General features: G+C 32.3%; 1 protein-coding gene across 1 annotated transcript; it reads left to right on the top strand.

The window, feature by feature from the left end:
• The first annotated feature begins 11,001 nt into the window (after positions 1-11,001).
• Positions 11,002-23,663, top strand: LOC7494405 (SCY1-like protein 2 B). The gene is made up of 14 exons (XM_002319860.4): positions 11,002-11,702; positions 12,646-12,750; positions 13,144-13,254; positions 14,053-14,235; positions 15,562-15,688; positions 16,466-16,527; positions 16,670-16,756; positions 17,087-17,173; positions 17,868-17,981; positions 18,986-19,114; positions 21,415-21,477; positions 21,762-21,923; positions 22,028-22,146; positions 22,343-23,663. The coding sequence occupies exons 1-14, from the start codon at positions 11,208-11,210 to the stop codon at positions 23,292-23,294; spliced, it is 2,796 nt and encodes a 931-aa protein (XP_002319896.3). The 5' UTR covers positions 11,002-11,207; the 3' UTR covers positions 23,295-23,663.
• Positions 23,664-24,993: the final 1,330 nt, after the last annotated feature.

The raw sequence follows: 24,993 nt of genomic DNA, 5'->3' as shown, positions 1-24,993 counted from the left end.
TCAATTGTTTCAGATTGATTGAGAATCCAGGAAACAACTTGGCTGCTGAAATTCCAAGACATCATCTTTACTCATTGACGAAAATCAAGGTTTCAGTGATCTTGTTCTATTTCTCAAGTGGGCTGAGAACCAAGACAAGCAATAATGTGGTGCTCACAATGATAAAATGTCATTTCATGACGTTTATGGGATGTCTGACTGCACTGCTTATCCAAATAGAGAGATCCTCAAAGACATGATGTCGTTAGCATCATCATCTTGGTCCTTGACGGCTTCTTTCTAAGTAAATATGCTTCACCAGCTTGCTGATACGCCCTTTTGCAGACATCATTTTCTACCAGCCTTCACAGTACAGTATAAAGGCTTGTTCATGGAGGAAAAAGCTCAAGCTACGAGCCCCAAGTTTTGATCAAAGCAACAAAAGATAGAGATCGTGAAGCAATTTAGTACTTTCGTTTAAATGAAGTTGGCCATGGTTGTTCTGCACATGCTGAAGATGCTTAGTTTTGGTTTAGTTTGGTTTCTAGCTATAAAAACAATTAAACTGAAATTTTATAAAATGCAAAAATAAAACCATAACTAGTTCAAAGTTACCAGTTTTAGTTTGGTTATTTTATATTAAAAACCAAAATTTAATTGACAAGTTTTTGTTTGGTTCTATTTGGTTTTGATGTGGTTTGATTTGGTTATTTTATATTAAAAACAAAAAACTACATTATTTTTTAAGGATTTTTTTGGATTTTTTAATGGGCTTAGTTTTGATTTGGTTTTTTATTTTTTGATTCAATTTGATTTTTTAGTTTGGTTTTTTTATTTTTGGGTTTGGTTTGGTTTTTTGATTTCAGGTTTTATAAATCGAAATCAAATTAAATTGAATTTTTTTAAAAAAATATTATAATCTGTTTTTTTCGGTTCTTTTTATTATTTTATTATTTTTCTAATTTAATTAGTTTTTTTAATTTTTTAACGGACCGTACCAGAGAAGCGGGACAGGCTGTTATTTTCTCAAAAATATTAGCTGCGGAAGGGGAGTGGACAAAAGAACGCACGCATTTTATCAATCATTAATGCGTAGGCGTCACCTACCTAATAATGTTGAGTTGTTCACAAGCTCTGCACCAATGAGATTTTTATGTCCAGAATATTCAGTTTCGCAAAATGCTTTAGTCATCAGACCGCTCGGGGATGTGCTTGTTAACCATGTTACTTTTTATCAATTGATCGAATCATTTTTATCCTTTTTGTTACTTGTCAATTTTAATTATAAGTAAATACTAAATTAAGAAAATTAAGAGACAGAGCCATGTACATAGTTATATTTAATAATTTTATTTTTTAAAAATAAATTTATTATTTAATCAAATAATTATCCTTGCCAATAAAATAATGTCTATCCAATAATTTTTTTCTTATTTTTATATTTAATTAATTAATTAATTAAATTAAAAAATAAAATACTTGAAAATTAAATATGGTGGTCTTTGAAAATTTAAAAAAACATATCGCAAAATGAGCTTCATGTTTGTGCTTCTTATAAGGTTGAGGTTTGTGTATGGAGTTTACCAAAAAAACTAGAAAAAATAAGAAAAAGTAGCTTTTATGGTTGAGTTTTGTGCATGATTGGGTTGTTCTCAACCTTAACCACAACCACTAAAACAGACACACTCTTAGCTATGTTACTTTTTATCACCTGATCAAATCATTTTTATCCTTAATGTTACTTTTGAAATTTAATTTTCTATAAAAAAAACTAAATATGCAGGTTTTTTTAATATATTTTTTGCCATAAAAAATTTCCTATAAAAAAGCAAAAAGAACATATACATATATTTAATTAAATAAATCAAGAATTATTCATGCCAATAAATATTAAAAAAAAATTGTAAATGATAAGTAAATATTAAATTGAAAAAATCAAGAAATAGATATATATTAAAATATTTGATCACGCAAAACGAGTCATGTATAGTTGTGTTTAATAACTTTATTTCTTTAAATAATTTTTTTATTTAATCAAATGATTATCCATGCCAATAAAACGATGTCTACCCAATAATTCTTTTTCAAAATATCATGAAGTGAGCATCTCCTGCTTACATTTAATCAATTAACTTAATTTAATTAAAAAACAGAATACCTTTGTTAAAAAGCTAAATTTAAAAAAGAATGACAAATAAAAAAACACGAGATAATCCAGATCATTTTCAAAATTAATGAAAAATCATATCAAAAGCAAATAGAAAACGTTAACGGAGCCCAAGCACTAATTAAATAAATATTGAAGGATGAAATTAAAAAAAACAAACTTAAGCTTAAAAAAAAAGGGAAAACAAGCAAACTCTGGTGAATTTTCTAAATCTAGGTTAATCTTCCAAACACGCAACCCGTGAAATTCTACACTTGGGTTAAATCAAGATGTTAAATTCCCAACCAATTTAATAGAAAAAAATAAAAATAAAAAGAATGAGGATTAAATTTGATTGGAAAGAAATTGAAGGAGAATGAAATTGCAAAAACAAAAAATCCAATTATAAAAATTAATTCAAACAAAACAAATATTAATCAAATGAATGAGGATCGTATCTAACATAAAACAATTAAAGGAAAATGAAATTAAAAAAAAACTTTAATTTTATAAATTACTTCAAATAAAACAAATAGCAATAAAAAAAATATGAACCAAATTTGAAGGAAAAAAAATTAAAGGGTTGCTTTGAGAATTTGCAAGTTTAGACAAGAAAATCAAGGAGAAGAGAGGGAAAAAAAAATGAAGAGGTCATCGACATCAAAACAGAGCTCGCTGCCCTTGAATTCGTTGTTTGGCCATCAAGAGACGCCATATGTGTTACCCAAACTACGCAGCCACCAACCATGCGGGCAACGTACGCATTAATTCTTTTTTTTAATAATATTTACATTTTTTCAATTGCAAAATTGCCCCTCTACCAACAAGATAATAACCAAAAAACCCGAATGAAAATACAAAAATGTCATTGGACTTAAGTTAAAGAAAATTATACTTGTAAAGGTACTTAAGTCATTTTACTATACTTAAAAAACAAACAAAAAAAAAAACTAAAACGCCCATGTAGGCAAGCTTTAAAATTTTGTGAATCTAAGGCTATAATAACTATTTTAATGTGCATTATAAAAGTGAAAATACTTAATTTCCCTCTTTGAATTTGATAATGACTAATTAACCCTTGTGAAATTATCTAATTACCCTCAATAACTAGTTTTTTGCCTTTTGCTTTTGTTTTGGAGGAGCAAAATGGGTTTTTCACTACATATGCCTACAATAAAATTAACAATATACTAAAACACATGGGGGAAATATTGTAGCAATAAGTAGTACTTTCCCCCACTTGTTTTAGTGTGACCTGATTAGTACTTAAAAATGCATTTTTATAAAGGTTTTATATCATCATATTGCACTTAAACTATCATTAAATTCCCTAACTTAAGCATGTTTTATAATAACAAGTCTGATAACATAAGATATCTTTAATTTATGGTAAATGCTCATTTTGAATGCAGACATATCTCACAATTTAAAGGATTGATTGATGTATTTAACTATTGAAAGTGAAAAGACAAAGAGAGGGCTAAGCTTAAAGTAAAGATGCTGGTTCAATTCAAATTGGAACATCATTCGGTTATTGGATCATAACTGGAGCTGTAGAATATGGATTTATGTCTGGTTTATATGTATGGAAAGCTAAGACATGGGCCTAAAAATTTCATGAGAGTCCAAGATTCAAAATAGCCGTTTTCAAGTTCAAATTATAGCAACAAAAGAGAAGTCAGAATCTGTCCTGTAGCCCAGATACTGTTCAGTGTTCAGCCCATATCTCGAGTTCTAGAAGTCCTAATGAGCTCATTCTTGTTATGTTGGAAAGTTGAGACAAATCTCAGAACTTTCATGAAGACTATTTATTCAAATTCTGACGTTAGCAATGACGTATTGTTCAGACAAGAAAATAATGGTTGTCACCACGTCAAGAGGTGGTCACCCACTCAATAATTAGTCATCAAATTAATAGTTCTGAATTTTAGCCTATAAAAGAAGGCATTTGCCATACATTTAAGCATCTTGGTTTTCAGATCAAGATCATATTCTTGCTTTCTTTCTTTGTATTTTTGTAATGTTTAAGTTTTGCTTTCATTAATCTCTTGTTTATGCTTTTTATCATAACTATGTTCTTATCTAGTTTATTTATGTTTCTCTTATTCACAATGTTTAGCTAAATTTATTATGTCAAGGTGAAAAGGTTTCATTAATGGTGTTAGAATAGGTATAATATAAACTCAACATGGACTTCAATGTTTATATCCAAGAAAGTTTGTTATTAACATGTCTTATCTTTTTATCTTACTAATTCTTAATACCTTGCTTGTTAAATGATTAATTTAGATTTGTGTTGCACAACCCTTGGCACAACAAATACTTGGCACTTTCATAGCCTACTGTATGGTATAACCGACACCTATGCTATGAAAGGAACTTTATTTGTTATTAACACAAGTTAACATCATGAATTCCTGACAAGATTTAAAAGTATGGTGTTACTAAAATAAGATAATTAATATTGTGAAAAACTGCTAAATTATAATCTGAGTAAAATAAATAAAGTACCGAATAGATTAAATAAAAGGATTTCAAGTATTGTAATTGGATGCAATAGAATAAAATATAAGATGTTATGGTGTGAATTAAGTAAAAAGAAGAGTTGAGTGACAAAAATAGAAATGAGAAGAAATGAGGGCCAATGTGTAAATAGGTGAAAGTTAGACTATAAATGCTCCATTTTTTTCTCTTTTAGCCGTAAGCTTAAAATAAAGAGAGGGGGAAAGAATTGTGTGATTTTTCTACTTAAATTCTTATTGATTTCACTAATTAAAGTGAATAATTAGAGTGATTAACTTAATTAAACATCAAGAGGGGGTTGATTTTAAAGTGGTGAGTGCATTGGAGGAAGGATTTTAAAGGGTTTCAAGAGGGAGAAGAAGAAAACTTGATTTTTCTTGCATTCTTCCCTTAAATCCTTATCAAAGTGAGGTAAATAACATGCTTCAAATGATTAATTCCTTTGATTTTATGTTTGATGAAGGATTATGCAAAATTATGATTATGTGAAGTTGTGGATTTTTGTTATAATTTATAGGAATAATGCAAATTATGTTTGAACCATGTTAGAAAGCATGAATTATAATTGGGTAAGTGTTTAATTTTAAATAAAAGAAACAAAAATTATTTTTCTCCATTTTAATTGAATATTTGGCCAAAAGAGGAATAATTTAGGGGATTTGAGGTTTAATACAATTGTTTAGAAAATATGGAAAGATGAAGGTTTATAAGTGTTATTATATGAATGGAGTAAGTTCAAAGAGAAAAGAAAAATCTTCACTTCCTTCTCTAGGTTGTTTTTGGCTAAATGGAGAAGAAAAATTAGAGAATGAAATTTAAATGATATTATTGAGGAGTTAATTATTGAGGAATCTTAATAAATTGAAGACAATTGATGTTGATAGGTTAAATTGAATAAGGATTTTTGTGAAAAAAATAAGTAAATGTTTCAAAAAAGAGGGTTTTATCCTCCTTGAATTAAAAGTCAATTAAACTTAATTAAGGGTGTTGTATTTAATCAAATAATATGTAATGGGTATTAGAATTTTACCGGTTCGAATGAATGAACAATGACAAAGTAATTTTTTTGGTACAAAGGAGGACGCATGACCTAATCAGCAACAAGGGACCTCTTCCCACGCATATACACCAGGTAGGTGTTCGACACCTTGGAGTAATTAATTAGTTTATATTTTTTTTTATTGTATAAGGAATTTTAGAGATTGTAAATTCTAGTGTTGGTTACTGGAAATAATGCCCTGGTAAATGGGCAAGCCTTGAAAATTATTTCCTGGTTACTAGAAATAATGCCCTGGTGAATGGGCAGTTACTGGAAATAATGCCTTGGTGAATGGGCAAGTCTGGAAGATTATTTCATGGTTACTGGAAATAATGCCTTGTTGAATGGGCAAGCCTTAAAGATCATTTCCTGATTACTGGAATTTATGCCTGGTTGAATGGCTATGTTAAGAAAATTAATTTACAAATTAATGGGATAATCATTCGATGTAAAATAGATTAATTGTAGAACTTTGAAGTTAAATATGCTGGTTTGTGGGAGACACTCTTGATATTTTTATTTTAGTAGATTTATCCCTATGTCTAGAAAATAATTTATGAAATTAGAAATTTCAAAAAAGAAAATAACACAATTTATTGTATGATATGAAAGTCACTTTAATGTATATGAGTAATTAGTCCTTAATTAATTACTTATTGAAATGTGAAATTTTTTTAATCATGTTTAATGCAATTATGTTTTTAGGTACATCGCACCCTCGATCTGGAAAGTAGATGCCTGGATAAATAATTTTGTTATGTGATTAATGTAATTGGAAGAACTAATATTTTGTTGTAATATACTTCCATATCTAAAATTGTAATGCTTAACTTATTATCTTGTGTATGATGTAATTTATAATGTTATTATTATTATTAAGTTGAATTATGGTTGGTTGTATATATATTTGAGCACAAATACTTAAAAAAAAAGGAGAGATGATGCATGTTAAGAATTTATTAGTTTTATTATAGTGTTCTATTGAAAATAGAATTGAGATATTGAAATATGCTTGAGTTTTGGAAGTCCAAATGATGGGACGAATATTGTGATTGATGTTATAGGTTGAGAAATGATTGAGTCGATAACTTGGTATCTAAAGAATACAAAGGAAACTCTGCCGAAATTTCAGGAATATATATATATTTATTTATTTTGGTAACTATGAATATATATCATTTATTTTGAGTTTACAAGTTGAGACTGTTACAGTTAGTATCAGAGCCCTGGCTTGGGTTCAGGAGTGGAAAAAAAAGTTTAATAAATTTTTGACTTGTACCAGGATGGTTCGCACAAGGAAGGGTACAATGATTGGAGAAGGGTTTGAGGAGAGACAAGGAGAGGATCCATTGGAGGATACTGCCTCTTATATGCCCCTAGAGTCTCAGCAGTCAAGATTGGGAGAGTCGACTGGACTCATTCGTGACACCGACTTGAGACAGATTGAGGGGTTACAACTCGAGGGTTCAGACCAGCAGAGACAGGAAGTCGTGCCTCCAGTTATGGCTCCAGCTACGACTCCAGCACCTGCAGCAGTTCCTACACTACATGTCGATCCTTTGTTCATAGCTTAGATAGTGAGTTGCAGGTTTTACATGTTAATTTAGTTGACTCAATTTTCTTTTCTTTTATTTTTAATTGATTTTTCCCCAATTTCATCATTTAATATTGTGTTTGATTGATAATTGAGTTTAATAATTTTTTTATGTCTTTTTTTAATTAAAAAATTAACAAATTTCATCGTTCAACATTGTGCCCGACAGTTCCTTAACCAGAGTCTCATATTTGAAAAGTTAATCCGAGTTAAATCGTGTTATTTTTTTTTATTTTTTCTATGAAGTCATCTCGATCTCATAACTCGGGTCATGAGTTTGATCGATTTTCTTGAGTCATTTTTCTGTTTTTTAATTGAATTCTTTTTTAGTTTCATCATTCAACATTGAACTGTTTGAGAATTGATATATTTGTCACATTTTTAGATTTTTTTAATTGATTTTTTTTTCAATTTCATCATTCATTATTAGGTTGATTGAGAATTAAACTTTATAATTTATTTTGATTTGTCTTCTGTAGGGTTATCATAGTCTCATAACATGGATCAAATATTCGACATGTTAACATGGGTTGACCTAGGTCAATCCAATGTTAACTCGTCAAACTATATTTTTATGGATCGTCCAAGTTTTTTTGGACCCGTAAAATCAAACGGGTCACATCAAATCAACCGTATAAATATTTTTCCACTAAAAAAGCATTAACAATATCTTAACATGTTTTTACGTTTAAGAAAATTTTGACCCAACCTGTAATGTAACGTGGGTCAATAATGTAGTATTAACAAATACTCTAAAATGTATGGGGAAAGTACTGTAGCTTTCCCTACATGTTTTTTTTGTTTTAATTTTTTTTAATTTTTTTTGTTTTTTTTGTCTTTCTTTTTTTCCCTTTTTTTGGGTTTTACATGTATTTTTTGTTTTTTTTCTTTTCTTCCCAAGATTGTCTTCTTTTTTTTTCTTTTTTCTTTTTGTGTTTTTTTTTCAAAATTATCTTTGTCGATTTGTTTTTTGATATTGAACTTGTTGAAAATTTAGTTCTGTAGTTTTTTTTCTTTAAAACATTATGGAATACTACGATGTTTCCCTACATGGTTAATTTTTTTTATGAATTTTTTTCTTTGTTTTTTTTTTCCAAAATAGTCTTTGTCGATTTTTTTTATATATATTGAGCTGGTTGAGAATTGTGCTTTGTAGTTTTTTTCTTTAAAACACTGTGGATTGTTATAATGTTTCCCCACATGGTTTTTGTTTTGCTACAGTGTTTCCCCATATGTTTTTTTTTAAATTATCTTTGTCGTATTATTTTTTTAATATTGATCTGGTTGAGAATTTAGCTTTAACTTTCTCCACATGTTTTTTTTTCCATTTTTTTCCGCAAAATTGTCTTCATTTTTTTCATTTTTTTGTGTTTTTTTTTTCCAGAATCGTTTTTGTTGATTTTTTTTTAATATGGAGTTGGTTGAGAATTTAGATTTGTAGTTTTTTTTCTCTTTAAAACACTGTAGATTGCTACAGTGTTTCCCCACATGGTTTTTTTCACCCTTTTTTTATGATTTGTTTTGTTTTTTTTTCCAGAATTGTCTTTGTCGATTTTTTTTTTCATATGGAGCTGGTTGAGAATTTAGTTTTGTAGTTTTTTTTTCTTTAAAACATTGTGGATTGCTATAGTGTTCCCCCACATGATTTTTTTTTTGTTATGAATTTTTTCAAAATTGTCTTTATCGATTTTATTATTTTTAATATTTAAGAATTACAACTGTAAATTACCTCATGAAATACTATAGATTGCTATAATGTTTTCCTGCATAGTTTTTTTCCTTTTGTTTTTTTTGTTATGATTTTTTCCAAAATTTTCTTTGTTCATTTTATTTTTTAAATATTAAACTGGTTAAGAATTTAGTTTTGTAGTTTTTTGCTTGAAAACATTGTGGATGACAATAGTTTTTCTCCATATAATTTTTATTTTTTTTATTTTTTCCACAAATCTACGACAACACACAAGCATGCCACAAGCCCGCGCATCGCGCGGGCATTACATCTAGTATAAAACTAAAACACTTGGTTTTTTTATTGTTCATAAAAATATTGTTTACCCTCTCACATTTTACTATGGATTACAATAGTGCAATTTTTAAAAATTTTCCATTTGGTCCCTAAACTTTTTTTTTGCACAATTAAACCCTTTTGAGACAAAATTAGAGTCCAATTGCATGTTGTTTTGTAAGGGAGGGTTGGATTGAAAGAAAGAGGACTAAAATAACAAAACAGGTAATATAGGTGGTGGATTGAAAATTTCTGTCAAAAATTCATTCAAGTCCCTCATCTTTTTTATCTATTAGGTTATTGGTCCTTAGACTTTTACAAAATTTAATTTTGGTACTGAATTTTATTTTACTGATTTTCAGTTTTTTTTATTGGAGGAGAGATAGGAGGTCACCAGATTCTGGCTTAGACAGAAAAACTGTCTGTTGGTGAGGAATCCAACCACCAAAACGGTTGTTTTTTTTTGTGTCAAATAGTTTCATATGAGAGGGTTAAGATTAAATATTTTTTTTTACATGGAAACACCTAAAAAAAATCATATCTGAGCTCGAAAAGTTTTTTTTTGGTTTATGGTTAACCAGTTCATAAGTTTGACGAGTTCATCCATTTACTAGATATGATTTTATGGTTTTTGATCTGTTAATTGTTTTTAATAGTTTTTCTTGATTTTATCATTTAATATTGGATTAGTTATGAGATAAAATACATGCTTTATTTCTTTTTTGCTTTCTTTATGATTATCACCGTCTCAAATAAGTTTTTATTTTTAAGATGATGCTCAATTTTGTGACCATATATTTTTATTATATAATTAAAAAAATATTTTATAAAAAAATTTATTAAACTCAATGGAGTTCATGACACAATTTACTTGGAGACTAAAATCGATCTAATATGTCATTGTCTTAATAGTTTTTGTAAAAGAAGTTATCATCTTGAAGCTTTGTTAAAACGTAAGCCATGTTTTTATAATTCGAGCTAACTTCTACACGATTTAGTTTGAAACTCGAGTTAGGTAAAAAACTAGATTGTGAGATTTTAAAATTGACCCATTAAATCAGGTTTAATAATAACATAATCAAAAATTTGTTTTGCACATTTAATATTTTTTACATTTTAAAACATTTATGTAATCTACGATGGAGTGCAGCTAATAGACTAATACCTATGCATTTTAGAATTTCGTTAAATAGTTAACAGATTCTGTAAAAATACAAGTCTCACGCACAAAAATTCTGTAGAAAAAAAATTATAACTAGATATCACTTAAACAGGGGAAAAATATAAAATATAAAAAATAAAAAGAAATTTCGATTTAGTTTGAGAATAATATAGTAGTTATATTTTAAAATGTTTTTTATTTAAAAATATATTAAAATAATATTTTTTTATTTAAAAATTATTTTTAATAATAACATATCAAAACAAAAAAACAAAATAAACGAATTTTAAATAAAAAATTTAATTTTTTAAACAATGCAGCTTCAACAGTGTATCCAAACAATTCCTTATCCAAGTCATTTTGTTTACAGTTTTGACTTTTGAGAGTGAAAAAAATAATAAAAATAAATAATTAAGAAACACACAAGACAGATATGAGAATGAATCCAACTAATTCGAAATAATTCAATTATTCAAATTAATAAAAGCACGAAAAACAGCTAATTAACCAAGGAAAAAAAATATATATAAAGAGGTCAAAAATACAAAGAGAAAACAATCAAAACATTTTTCTTGGAGACCTAAACCACCACCTGACTTCACCACCACCACCACCACCACCACCACTACCACGTCTCCTCTCCCTCCACCGACAAATCCAAAAACACAACCGGATGTTGAAAAATCCACAGATAAAAACTGCGTGTATAATAAAATTTGATTGATTGATTAGAAAAACTAGTCAATTCACGAAAACAAAATGTCTCTCAACATGAAAACATTTACACAGGCGCTAGCCAAAACGGCAGCGGTCATTGAAAAAACCGTACAAACCACCGTCCAAGAAGTAACCGGTCCCAAACCCTTGCAAGACTACGATCTCCTTCACCAGATCGGCTCAGCTGGACCCGGTCTCGCTTGGAAGCTCTATTCTGCCAAGGCAGCGCGTGAGTCAACGCGCACACACCAGTACCCGACGGTTTGCGTGTGGGTTCTGGATAAGAAGGCGTTGTCGGAAGCACGAGCGCGTGCGGGTTTAACGAAGGTGGCGGAGGATACGTTCTTGGACGTGATTCGAGCGGATGCTGCGAGGTTGGTTAGGATTAGGCATCCGGGAGTGGTTCATGTTGTGCAGGCTTTGGATGAGAATAAGAATGCGATGGCGATGGTGACGGAACCGCTTTTCGCGTCGGTGGCGAATGCGATTGGGAATTTGGAGAATGTGGGGAAAGTGCCTAAGGAGCTCAAGGGAATGGTGAGCTTTGATAATGAATTGTTTATTTTTGTTAATTGGAACTCCATTTTGTTAAAAATAATGTGCATAGTGGAGTGATTAGAAATAGGCTTAGGTTGTGGGTATCCCTAATAGGATTGATTGCATTACCTTTCGGATAGAAGATGAAGTTTAAGGTTGCACATGAAGGCATTTGTAAGGTTAATTTGCATTTTTGCTACCAAAACAGTTAAAGAATACCTCTCGAATATGATTTTAAGTGCCTCCACTCCCTTTTGACTTACTACAGGCTGGGATGCAATTGATGTAGGTTACTTGGAAAATAATATTAATGACTTTGAATGGTTTGTGCAATAGCTTTGTATTGTGATTAGAACTTTAAAGCTGAAATGAATTAGTCATGGAATTCACTAAAATATTAAAAGCAAGTGTTAAGAGAAGTGGATAGTGGAGAAAGGACAGTTAAATCTCATTAAAAGCTTGTCCGCTATGACATGGTAGAAATGCATTATGAGATGTTACCATGAAATCTAGGAACTCCTTCAGTAAAATGCTAGCCTCATCATGAAGGAAATCAAACTAGACTCTATAAAGTTTGGAAGTCTCTCTAGGTACAATTGCTGGGGCATCATCTCTTCTTCCTTACCATTTCAAAAGTTTCAATGACTTAAACTGTTAGACTCTTCCAAGTTGGTATGGTTCCAAAGGAAAAGACTTTGGTGGGAAAATAATTTCTTATGGTACATCAGCCTATATCTTCATCTTGTTTAGACCAATGGAATTTATATATTCAAAGATCTTGTTATCATCTTATGAGCAGTGCTTGCTTTTGGGCTCTTTATACATTCAAAGATCTCGTTATCATCCTATGAGCAGCGCATGCTTTTGGGCTCTAACTCATCATTCTACTGTTCCTATCAATATAGGTGGTAAGCATTGCATTACGAAAGTTTTTGTTTTGTAGGAAATGGGCTTGTTAGAGGTGAAGCATGGCTTGCTACAAATTGCAGAATCCTTGGACTTCCTCCATAACAATGCACATCTCATTCACAGGGCTATATCTCCTGAGGTAACTTCTCATTTTGCTGGCCCCCTTCTCCTCCCCCTCCCCATCACATAAAGGTTTTTTAAAGTGATAGTCCATGTAAACATAAAGTTTTTTTTTGAAGGGATGGGCCATGTAACATGACTTCAGTATGATAATACGTTTTGTGTAATCCCTTTACTTTTCTCAAACTTCTCTTGGTATGATAAAAAAAACTTGGGAATTTCTTGAAATATCTTCTCAACTTGGAAATTGTTGTCTGGAAATTGAAAGCTCTTGTTTTTATGAACACCCAACCGTAAGTTTTCAATTTCACAATCAAGATAACAAATACATTTTTGACTATCTTAATTGAACCTGTCACTAATCCTTGTGATTAGGGGTTAATGTATCTAACAATAGATTTATAACTTGCAGAATATTCTAATTACTTCAAGTGGAGCGTGGAAGCTTGGTGGATTTGGTTTCGCAATAACAACAGATCAGGCTTCAGGCGATTTGGCTAGTTCCCAGGCCTTTCATTATGCTGTATGTTGAATTTTTCGTTAGGTTATGTTGCAAGAATTATTTTTATTTTGCTCCTGCTTGCCCTTCCCCAAATAAAGACAATTTAGGTTTTCCTCTAAATCATTTTGGCCACCTATTTAAAGGTGTTTTGCACATGACACAGCCATCTTAGATTGACCTATCCTCAATTTTCAACTTCGTGTTTTTCAAATAGGCTTATTCCTTGTCGTGCCATTTCCTCTATTATCACTCATTTAGACACCATCCTTTTCCAACCATGGTTATTTTATGAACATTTTATCCATACAGCTGGCCCTATCTCCATCCTATGTACTTCACATGGTCTACTTATTGATTACTATGACCAGCCTACAAATCGCACCTCTTTCCTCTTTCATATCCCACCATATTGGCTCTTAAATAATGGTTACTGGTGGCAACTTAAAAGGTAAAGCCACTTCTCTAAACTCCCTTGAAGCAGTGTAAAAAGAAAGACAAGTTCCACAGCAACTGCTTTTAGAGGGATGAATTGTTAAAGTTCTTGCCTTTTGCCCCTCCATCCAAGTGTCCCAGATCACTTCAAAAATAGCCCATTTTCATATCATATCGAGATCCTTCTTCCCTAATACCCACGAAAAATGTGAGCAGAAATCCTCTATCCTCACCAGGGGCCAACCACTGCTCATCATCAAAGGCAAAGAACCTGTTTCCCATATGCCCCTTTTCTGAAGTTCTTTATTCAGTTTCCTTGTGGAGTATCAGAAAACATACTTTAAGCGGAGATTTACCTGTTATTTCATGTTTTACCTGGATTTCCAGGAATATGATGATGAGGACTCTATGCTGCCCCTTCAGCCATCGCTGAATTACATTGCACCTGAACTAGTTAGGAGCAAAGCACCTTCAGCTGGATGCTCTTCTGATATTTTTAGTTTTGGATGCCTTGCCTACCAACTGATTGCTCACAAGCCTTTGTTTGACTGCCACAACAATGTGAAGATGGTAATTTAAATATTTTACTTTCTCCGAGTTATTGACATTGAATGTATCTAAATGTGCTTCTATTTTCTCTAGAAACAAAGAAAAACGTTTTAAGTTATATGCTTATCTAATCTAAAGGAGAGTTCCCCTCCAACTTATTGCTTGATCAATGGACTCTATATGACCTTAGCAAGTGCATTGGATTTTATTATTTCTTAAAAGAATGTAACAGTGCCTGTAACAAATTGGTCATTGATATGCATTTCCACCGAACTAGCCAGTTGAACCATTGATACTGCGACCCCTTGGTTGCTTTGTCTTGTGATATCTAAGGCATTAGAAACACACATACATCCTTCTATGATCCTGTAAACTAAGCTGCCCCTTGGTTGGTTTGTCTTGTGATATCTAAGGCATTAGAAACACACATACATCCTTCTATGATCCTGTAAACTAAGCTACATCAGTATAAAAAAGCCCGCATTAGTCCCCTTATGCAGTTTCTTTTTGTCCTGAAGTTGTCCCCTTTTGAGTTGAAGTCATTGAAGTGCAATTTGAACATGCAGCTTAAAAATGTTCTGATTTCTTTTCCAAGGTTGGAAAGCATGGAAACAACTGATATGGGACCTAATGAAAGCAAAGCTTGTCCTAGTGAGGAAATAGGCGTATTAGGTGTCATGTTGCCCAAGTCCTTGTTAATGACTGTCACCTTTAACAATAACACTTCTACCTTCGCATTTATCATTTTTTTTTCCTGGCGGGGTGTGGGTTCTTTTATTTTTCTCTTCTTGTGAAATTAACTCTTATAAGGGATGTTCTATGGAGAATGTCCATTACATTTTTTTATTTTATTTTAGAATGTCTTGGGAAGCATATGTTTGTTTTCTCTGGTGGGATATGATTTGGGAAAACAATTAGGATGCAAAGCACTTCATGGTCAGGCACTTTGTGGGTTTCTATTAAGAGAAAATGGAGGCATAGCTAACTGGAAGATAAGATTTTTTTCCTGCAAAACATGAGAACCTGGAACCAAAACAAAGAAGAAAACTAGAATATCAATGCTCTCCAATCTCTCTTCAGTCCTTTTGGATTTGTTCTTAATTTGTTCTATTCCATATTGTTGTAACAAAGGTGACACAGAACACAGGTTTGAGAACAGGAAGATTTCAATTAGTCTTTAGGACTGGAGCATCGGACAGTCATAAACTGTTTTTAACGTCATCATCCACATTATATCCACATTATTTTTGTGCTATTGGACCCCATTTCAGTTTCAGATTATATTTTATCAACTCTGTCACAAGCAAAGATAATGGATTTTAATTATTTTTGTTTCCTTTTCTGCAGTACATGAATACCTTGAATTACTTATCCAGTGCAGCTTTCTCCTCTATTCCACCAGAATTAGTTCCTGACCTGCAGAAGATGCTCTCTGCAAATGAATCTTTCAGGCCAACAGCTATGGATTTTACAGGTAAAACATGAGCCTTTAGGATTCTGTCATTTGTGTATATGCATATCTATCTGTCTATATATAGAGTATCTCTTTTCACACATTAATGTTCAAGCTTTGGTGGGGAATGTAATAACATGCTAGAACAAATTGATGTGTACGAAAGAAACAGAAAGTTGGAGAGATGTGGAGTGTAGTTTAATGTAGTCTGCTGTTCCTTTCTGTTAGTAAATTTTCATGAGAACCCATAACAAAAGTATTAAGGATTTAAATCCTCTCAAACCTATATGTTCGATTCAGCAAATCTTTGAATTAGTTAAGATATGTCATATAAATACAATTCCACTTAGATGCTCATGGATGGATTGTTTTTGTCCACATAGTTAAATTGAATGATATGGTGATTACTATTTATATAATTCTGGTATGCGCTTGCCTTTTTTAAAAGTCCAAGGCACTTGTCGATCATCCATATCAATTTTCTGCTGCCATTTCTTGTTTTCTCATTCTATATCATTCCACTTTCCACTTTCTTGTAAATCTTTCAAGTTTTAACGGAACATGGGGAATTCTCTGCATTAGAATTAACAATATATAGTGTTGAGTATAATTTTTTTTTTATCCAATGGACTGGATGGAATGTTAACCATTTTTGAGTGGCTGTCTCAACCCCTGCAACATGATAACATTGCAGTTTGTGTCAGTTATTAGAAGTTTTTTGTAAAGAAAGAGTTTACCTTTCTTAATTTTTCTTGCTTATTTCATATTGTTCTTAAGATCTATGTTCTCTTGTTGCAGGTTCTCCTTTTTTCCGGAATGACACGAGGCTGCGTGCTCTTCGCTTCCTAGACCACATGCTTGTATGCATTAAAATTTTTTCTTGAGTAGCACTTATTCTGGGATAAATTTTTCCTTGGGGATGCCAAGCTTGAGAATAATTAAATTTCATTGAGAACATGTGTGGAAATTATATACTTCTCTGACTGATCCTATTTCTTACAGGAAAGAGATAACATGCAGAAGTCTGAGTTCTTAAAAGCATTATCAGATATGTGGAAAGACTTTGACACCCGTGTGCTGCGATATAAGGTTATAGTTTTTGTTATCTACTCATATTATCTCTTGTTCAATTTTCTAGTTGGGTTATATAGCTATATTTTTGAGGTTATATGTTCAGTATAAACATTACTTTTGTACTCAAGGAAGCCCATTGAAAATTTTAACCACTCACAGATTTTTATATGAACATTGCTTTGTTTTTACCTGCATGCGTATAAACATCCATGTTTTCAATCACGTGGTTGAGCAATGCTAATTTTAGGATGCTGGATTTATGCTTTACTTCGATCTTTTATTTCATTCTGGTATTTCTTTTGTCACAACAAGAGGTCAAGTTCACTAAAAAAGATTTTCATGCAGGTTCTTCCACCCTTATGTGCTGAACTTAGGAATATGGTCATGCAACCAATGATTCTCCCCATGGTTCTCACCATTGCAGAGTCCCAGGTACTGCTCATAATCCCTAAAGTAGGGAGGTGGTGGTAATGGTTTGGGGCAAGATGGTTTGGTGATGGTATAGACAAACATTTGATGGCCAAATTACAGTCTTAGGTGGCAATATTGTGTGCACATTGATAGAGGCATACTGCCTACTAGTATAAAGAGATATAATGCCTACATTTCTAATTGTAAATGATGTTCCATTGTTACTTCTGTTGGTTCTGAGAAAAATATTCTAATTGGTGTTATTTTGGTAGAGGTAATAGCTCTCTCTCCTCCTGTCCTCCTCACCTTCTTTAGCTTTTTATGCTTTACAAAGTACAAATACATCTGAAGTAGAGGTTGTGTAAATCTTGTACTGGAATTTTTTTGTCATGTTGATATGGCATTTGCTTGAATGGCTGAGTCTGAAATAACTTTTATATTAGTTTCTTTGTTGAGAATGTTATGCTAATTTAAATTTTTACTTTGGCAAGTTTCATTAGCTTTCCAGACAATATTAATTTCCAGTCATCCATTCTCTCTGATATGGAAGTAAAACAAGGGATTGTTCTTCATACAATATATATATATATATATATATATATATATATATATATATATATATATATATTTTTTTTTTTATCTTCCAGTTATTATTAAGATTCACTAATGTCTTACAAGCTGGAAAAGCAATTTGATTTCTTAATATCTATTGTAGGATAAAATTGACTTTGAGCTATCAACACTTCCAGCTCTCATTCCTGTCCTCAGTACTGCTGCAGGCGAGACACTACTGCTGCTTGTGAAGCATGCTGAACTTGTTATCAACAAGGTAACTATATGTGCTGTTCTTGTGCATGGTGGATTGAAGGATGTGTTGCATATGGTGTTAAGTTGCTTCTAGTGCTCAAAGTATTTTGATTTTATCTATATTTTATTGGGTTCAGGAAAATGAAAAAATTGCCAAATTGAAAGGTTTATAATCATCTTCATGTTCACCTAGTAATTGCGCGGAGTGCCCAAGAATAGTATTTAGTTCATTAGACCTGCTCATATGACTTTAGAGGTTTGTTTTGGAAGGATTTATTAGTTGGTCATATGATATTTATTGGAAGGATTTATTCATATTTTTTTCCTGTCCAATTAGTTTCTTTTATCTAGTAAGAAAATCATTAAGCAAAAACTTCCTGTTCTTGTGGTTATCTCCTTGCAAAATGCAAGGGGATTGTGGGGTTATGGTCTCAGGTTCAAGTCCAAAGTGCAGGTGGGGCAGCACATGGGTATCTCTCAATGGAAAAAGGAGCAGATTTATTTGAATGATGAAAAGCTTCTTGTTGAACAAGTCTCAACAAATTATTGTTCTAAGTTCTGTTACTCTTTAGCCACTTATTTTCAGTGTCGTACTTTTTCTTAGTTGAAAGGGGTTAGCAGTACCTAGAGCACTAGGTACCTAAAAAATTTGATCCTCTCAACTAGCTAGTTAAGAAATGTATATGTAATTCTCATTCATGGGGTTGGAAACTTTAATTGAAACCTTTATAAAACACTCACTTGTTGATGCTTTTATCTTTTATTTTATTTTTTTATAAATGAAAAACACCAAAATCGTTTTGAGAAGAATCTGAATTTTAGTTAGGCATGGTGCTAAAATTTCTTGATAGAAACTTCAATCAGAGTATTGAGTTTCCTTCTCCCTTTATGGCCTTAGCCCATTCCTTATAGCCTTTTTGGTTTTTGGTTTTTTAAACACATGACATTGAGAGCCATTGTTAAAATACCTTGCTTATTTCAATAAAATATTTGATACTAATATTGTTTGTTATGCAATTATTGTAGACTAGTCAGGATAACTTAATATCCCATGTTCTGCCCTTGCTCGTTCGAGCTTATGATGATACGGATCCGCGCATTCAAGAGGAAGTTTTGAGAAAATCATCCTTTCTTGCCAAGCAACTAGATGTTCAGGTGACTGCCATCTGTATGAAATTATGAATGTGCACACCCACACACACCATATGTGGCATTTATATACTTTCATTTTCATTTGATAATCATTCTTATGGAGTCTTTTATTTTTTATTCTTTTTCCTGTAACCATTCTTTTACTTTGGAGTTGTTTTCACTTCACACATATGTTCTCTTTCAAGTATGCCTTTCTTGCTTAATATAATGTATGCCATCCTTTCCTAGGAAAACATAAATTTTGTTCGTTTTATTGGTAGAAGTTTTCTGATACCAAATTACTTGATGTATTAGACTGTTATAACCCAAAACACATGCAGGTTGAGGAGGGCAGGTCCAACTAGGAGAGCATGTGAAATATAATAAATTCATGAACATCTAAATTTTTGTTGGCCATTTAAACTCTGCAATTCATTAAGCCCATATTCAATTTGTGAGGAGTTCTTCTGTATCATTTTGTTCTTGTTTCCAATAGCTATCATTGTTGTTACTGGTAATTGTGATTGAGGATCACCACAATGTTATTGAGAAACTCTATTTTTCCTTCCTTCTCTCTCTCTCTTAGTAATTTAAAGTGTTTTGACATCAGTTATAGATTGTTTCCAGCCATAACCATAGAAAAGTTGCTTTAAATTTGCATTTTAAGAAAAATACTTAAATTGAATAGAACGTTTGGTGACAATGTTATAGAATTCATCAAGCCACTCTTTCTCTGTATTTTCTAAATTCTGTAAACCATCAAATCAAAATGAATAATTGAAAGATAGTTTTGACTTTTGAATAAAGCAAAATTTCACTTTAATCAAAGACTATTTCAAGGATTTAAGTAAAAAAGAAGTCCAACCAAACAATTTTCAAGTGATTGCAATTTTTCTCTGGGTCAAACATCAAAAACCAACTTAAATCATATGTTGTCAACACTCTTAGTTTAGTAGGACAAATTTATAAGTTGCTTGAGGCTACTAACAGTGGTTCACCTATAAGAAATATTGTTAAGGATTGAAATGGAGAAAAAATATGTACAAAACAACTGATAGTTGTTATAGAGTTCAACAAATAAAAAAATTCAAACTGATATGGATGGACTGCTAGAACAAAGCTGAATGTGGATTTTTGCCTCTTTAGCTGATATGACAGGTTAATTGAGTTGTATAAGCTGGTATAGTTTGGAATGGCTCATGTTATCAAAGATGATGATTATGAAGTTGGATCTGTTATGTGCTTTCTCTAGGTTTGACTAATGGTTATATTTTGAGCTCCACACTGAAAGATAGAATTTTATCCACTGCTGATATTAATGACTTGCATCCTTGTTTAGCTTACATAATACCCTCGTGCAAATAGATTATGGAAGAACCCCATGCTTCTTATCACCTCTCTCTCTCTCTCTTTTGTGACACGTGTGTGTGTGTGTGGCGTGCTAAACATGGAATCTCTATTAGTATGTGTGTGCATCTGTCTTGTCTGCTATAATAAGTGTGGTTTTTGTGTTTTGTCTGTTAATTAATTCTAGATATTGTAGTTTGGTCAGGATGCCCTGGAAGGTTTTCTTCTTCTTTAGGTTAAACACAGAATGTTAATAATAAGTTTCATTGACAACTGGTTGGTTTATCTGATAAAGAAGTTCCTCGGTGCAAATTAGGGGGAAATGGGAGAGTCTGGCAGGCAGTCTAATAAGAGGGAGTGGTTCACTTTATTTTTTTTGAACATCTTGCTTACTCTATTAGAGAAAGGTGTATATTTTATTACTCTCACATGCATGCCTTGAACCAGCCTCATGGCAAGTTCAACACATGGAACTGATAATTTTTAAGAAATCTTGTGGATAGCTTATTTTCTCCAGAAGCTTAAGCTGTGGCTTTATTTTGCTTCATTAATTTAATATGATATTTCTTTATTTATTAAAACACCAGTTTATGCCAACTCCCAAATAGTTCCTAACCATTAATCCTTTCCCCCCATGGGGAATTGAATTCTTTAATTAATCTCAATGTTGTGGTAGCATGGCATTGTGAATAATCAAAGTTCCTTGTTACCTAAATATTCCAGTCGCGTGGACCATGGAGGTTATATAAATAGAAGCAAGTCCACAACTCATAAATTTACCCTAGTTGCTTATATATATATATATATATTGTGTGTGTGTGTGTGTTTGTTAATAACTTGCTGCATGACGGGGTAGAAACATTTGCAAAATGCTACTTAACAGTGGTTGGTAACTTTTTAATGGCATGCCTTACTGGAGAGGTGCTGAAGTTCTTACATACAGTGTCTTAATATATACTCATTTTAATTATTTTCAGCTGGTGAAACAAGCAATTTTGCCTCGTGTTCATGGATTAGCTCTCAAAACAACTGTTGCTGCGGTATGTATGTTTTTGTGTTTACAAGTCAATTCATATTAGATTAATAGAGTTGAATTTAGTTAATCTTTTGTGGAGTTTCCCAGCAAGAATTTACTAGAGCATAGGTTAATTATATGCGTCTAGTAGACAATCCTCAGTGTGAGGTCATATCACCACATTCTTCTAGTATTTGAAAGTCTATTCAGTAATTAAAGTAGGTTTTTAACTGTTCTCTGTTTCAATAGGTGATCCTTTGGGCCTTGGGGGTATATAATCTGAAACTAACTGTATGTTTATATTGGCAGGTAAGAGTCAATGCTCTGCTATGCTTTGGAGATCTTGTTAGCACACTCGATAAACATGCTATTTTAGATATCTTGCAAACAATTCAACGTTGTACGGCAGTTGATCGTACTCCTCCAACCCTTATGTGTACCCTTGGTGTTGCAAACTCAATTCTCAAGCAGGTAATGGTTCTGGTAGTTGACTATCTTTTGCAGTTATATTAGTGTTCATCTGCAGGTGGTATGTATAGAAATTATATCTCATTTTCCTGGTTAAATCTTGTCAGCATGGAGTAGAATTTGTTACGGAGCATGTTCTTCCACTTCTCACACCTCTGCTCACTGCTCAGCAATTGAATGTTCAGCAGTTTGCTAAGTATATGCTCTTTGTGAAGGATATCCTCAGGTATTCAGCATTTTGTTACCCCCACAGACCACTAAACCCTTCTCTACTTATCCAAAGAATAAAACCACTGTTCTTTCATCATCTGAATTCTCTTTTCCTAAGTAATTTATCTATTAATGTTTTCTGCACGAACATGCTAATGAATTTACCTTTATATATATATATATATATATGAAACTTGGGGTTTTTATCATAGGATGATAGAAGAAAAAAGAGGAGTTACAGTAACAGATTCTGGAATTCCAGAGGTGAAGTCATCATCTTTTCCCAATGGGATTCAGCCTCAAGCCTCAAGCAAAACAAGTGGTACTGTTGCACCAGCAGCAAAGGGTAGCGCCTCATGGGATGAGGATTGGGGTCCTGTCTCAAAAGGATCTGCCACTGCACATCGGGCTTTAGCAAGCAACTCATCACCTACTCCATCTATTTCTGCTAATCAGCCAGTTCAATTAACATTTTTGCAATCAGAATCTCCCATGACATCTGCAGTTTCCAGTAGGCAAACAGCTGTATCATGCCCTCCAATCGATATAGAATGGCCTCCACGGGCATCTTCAACTGTAACTCAGTTAGATATTGGAAACAAGCAAATGGACGCAGGAGCAACATCCACTTCAAGTTTTAATGAAATAGATCCTTTTGCTGATTGGCCTCCAAGACCAAGTGGCACTTCTAGTGGTTCTGGGGCTTCTAACAATGGCACAACAGGACTGCAGCCAAATAGTTACAGTTCGAATTTGATCACAAACACACCCGACATTATGAATTTCCAGAACAAAGGAAATATCAGCTGGGCCTTCAACAACCAAAGTTCATTGGATCCATTGAAACCAAATCAAGGCACCTCTGCTGTGAATTCTGGTAGTAGTTTGAATAGTGGTCCTAATCCCCAAAGCTCTATTGGTTTCTTGAAACAGAACCAGAATACATCAACTCTGGGTTCTTATAACCACACAAAGCCAACGGATCTCGGATCCATATTTGGTTCCAGCAAGAATGAGCAGACTGCAATAAAACTTGCTCCACCCCCATCAAGTGCCGTGGGCAGAGGAAGAGGAAGAGGAAGAGGGAGGGGTGGCACATCAACCTTGAGATCTAGCCATGCAAAGCCACAATCTGAACAACCCCCTCTTCTAGATTTGCTATAATGAGTTGGATTGCCTTTACCATATGAGAAGAGGAAGAGGAGATCTGGGAAGTGCACTTGTGGAAGTAAAATCATCCAATGCGCAGAGACGGCTGTGTGACGTTAAATGTTGAAGTTTAGAAATGCAGCCACGGTAGGTATTGGAGATTGTGTGGTTTGTTATTGATTACTGGTTGTGGCTGTGAGTTGTTTGTAGTATGTTGTGATTAAAACTGTAAACAATATTTCTTTTCTTCACTTTGTAATTTTGTACCATGCCGCTGTTCAGTTGAGATTTTGATATCGGGAATAGCTTTGGCAGGAAAATTGTATTCTTCAAACACACCCAGTTCCAACTGGTAAAAATAATAAAGATGGAGTCTGTTGCCCATTCTGGCCGCGATGTAGAGATTGGTATGCATTCTATTTAAAACTGATTTTTAATTGAATATATATATCTATTAAAATAAAACTTTTTAATAAACCTAAAAAATATAAAATTCATTTATAAATATTTAATTTTATTTTTTTTATAACTTGTATTTACATGAATTATTTTTTAACTTAATTTTTTTAACGTGCAATAACTATGTAAATTATATTTATATAAATTATTATTTAACTTTTTGATATGTATTAATTAAACCATTACACTTCATGTTTTATATTTTTTTCTTCTTATAACCTATATCTATATAAATTGTATCTGTAACTTTTTTATTTTTTTAATAGGGTAAATATTATTAACTTCATGCCTGATATTTATTTTTATAATCTATATTAACATGTATTGTTTTAAAATTTTTACACGTGAAATATTAAAACCTTAAATATAGTTTTTTTTTCTAGGTTGATCCGGGTGAACCTGCATGATCCGAAACCCAACCTCTTGATCGAGTCTAACCTCATATCAGATTTAATAATTATGATCAAAATCATTTAAAAAATTTAAAAAGCGAAAAGTAATTTTAAAAATACTGTAAAAACAGTTTGCTTTTTTAAGGAGCTGAAGCATGCGATATCAATAATCAGAAAGCTCTAGTGGGTCTTCATCTCTAACTCTTTAAATCCATACCTCTGGCGTATGTCTTTTACTTTTTATTTGTTTGAAATGAAGGATTTATGTTGATCTTTCCATTTGGCTCGAGTAAAATCTTTCTTGTTCAAATCTAATCGAATAGCTTGAAAGCTGAAAAATGCCGTCGTCAGTGTCACTGCCTCGTAGCCATAGCCAGGCCGTTTATAAAAAAAATGAAGGCCTTCTTCTGATACTGCCAGCATTACCTCTAACTTCTTGTTCTGTACTTCTTCTCTGCCATATGCTCTAAATTTGTAATCTGTTTCTCCCTTATAAATGGCTGATTTCATTTTCCAAAATAACAAAAAGGTCTGAAGTACGGTGATCATAACAACAGATTTGTGACATTGAAGTCTGATTCAATTTTTCCAGGAGCAGATTAAACAAAAAAAACTTCTAAGCAAATGAAATGCATAAAAATATGAAAAGAAATGATTAGTTTCATTCATTCATGCCCTGACTTGAGAAACGCGGGCATGAATTATCCATATATCTAGTAACATCTTCCATCTACCTGACTACCCATATATATGTCTATCTTCTGCTTCTAATCTTTCTCTCACTAGCTTCATGGAGATAATGGACTACTTGAAACGTACGCTTTTCTAACTCAATCCTATATATACAATGATACCCTGTAAAT

This window comes from Populus trichocarpa, chromosome 13, assembly GCF_000002775.5.
Source record: "Populus trichocarpa isolate Nisqually-1 chromosome 13, P.trichocarpa_v4.1, whole genome shotgun sequence".
NCBI lineage: Eukaryota > Viridiplantae > Streptophyta > Magnoliopsida > Malpighiales > Salicaceae > Populus > Populus trichocarpa.
Note: the sequence above shows the minus strand (reverse complement) of the source record. Positions and strands in the feature narration are given on the sequence as shown.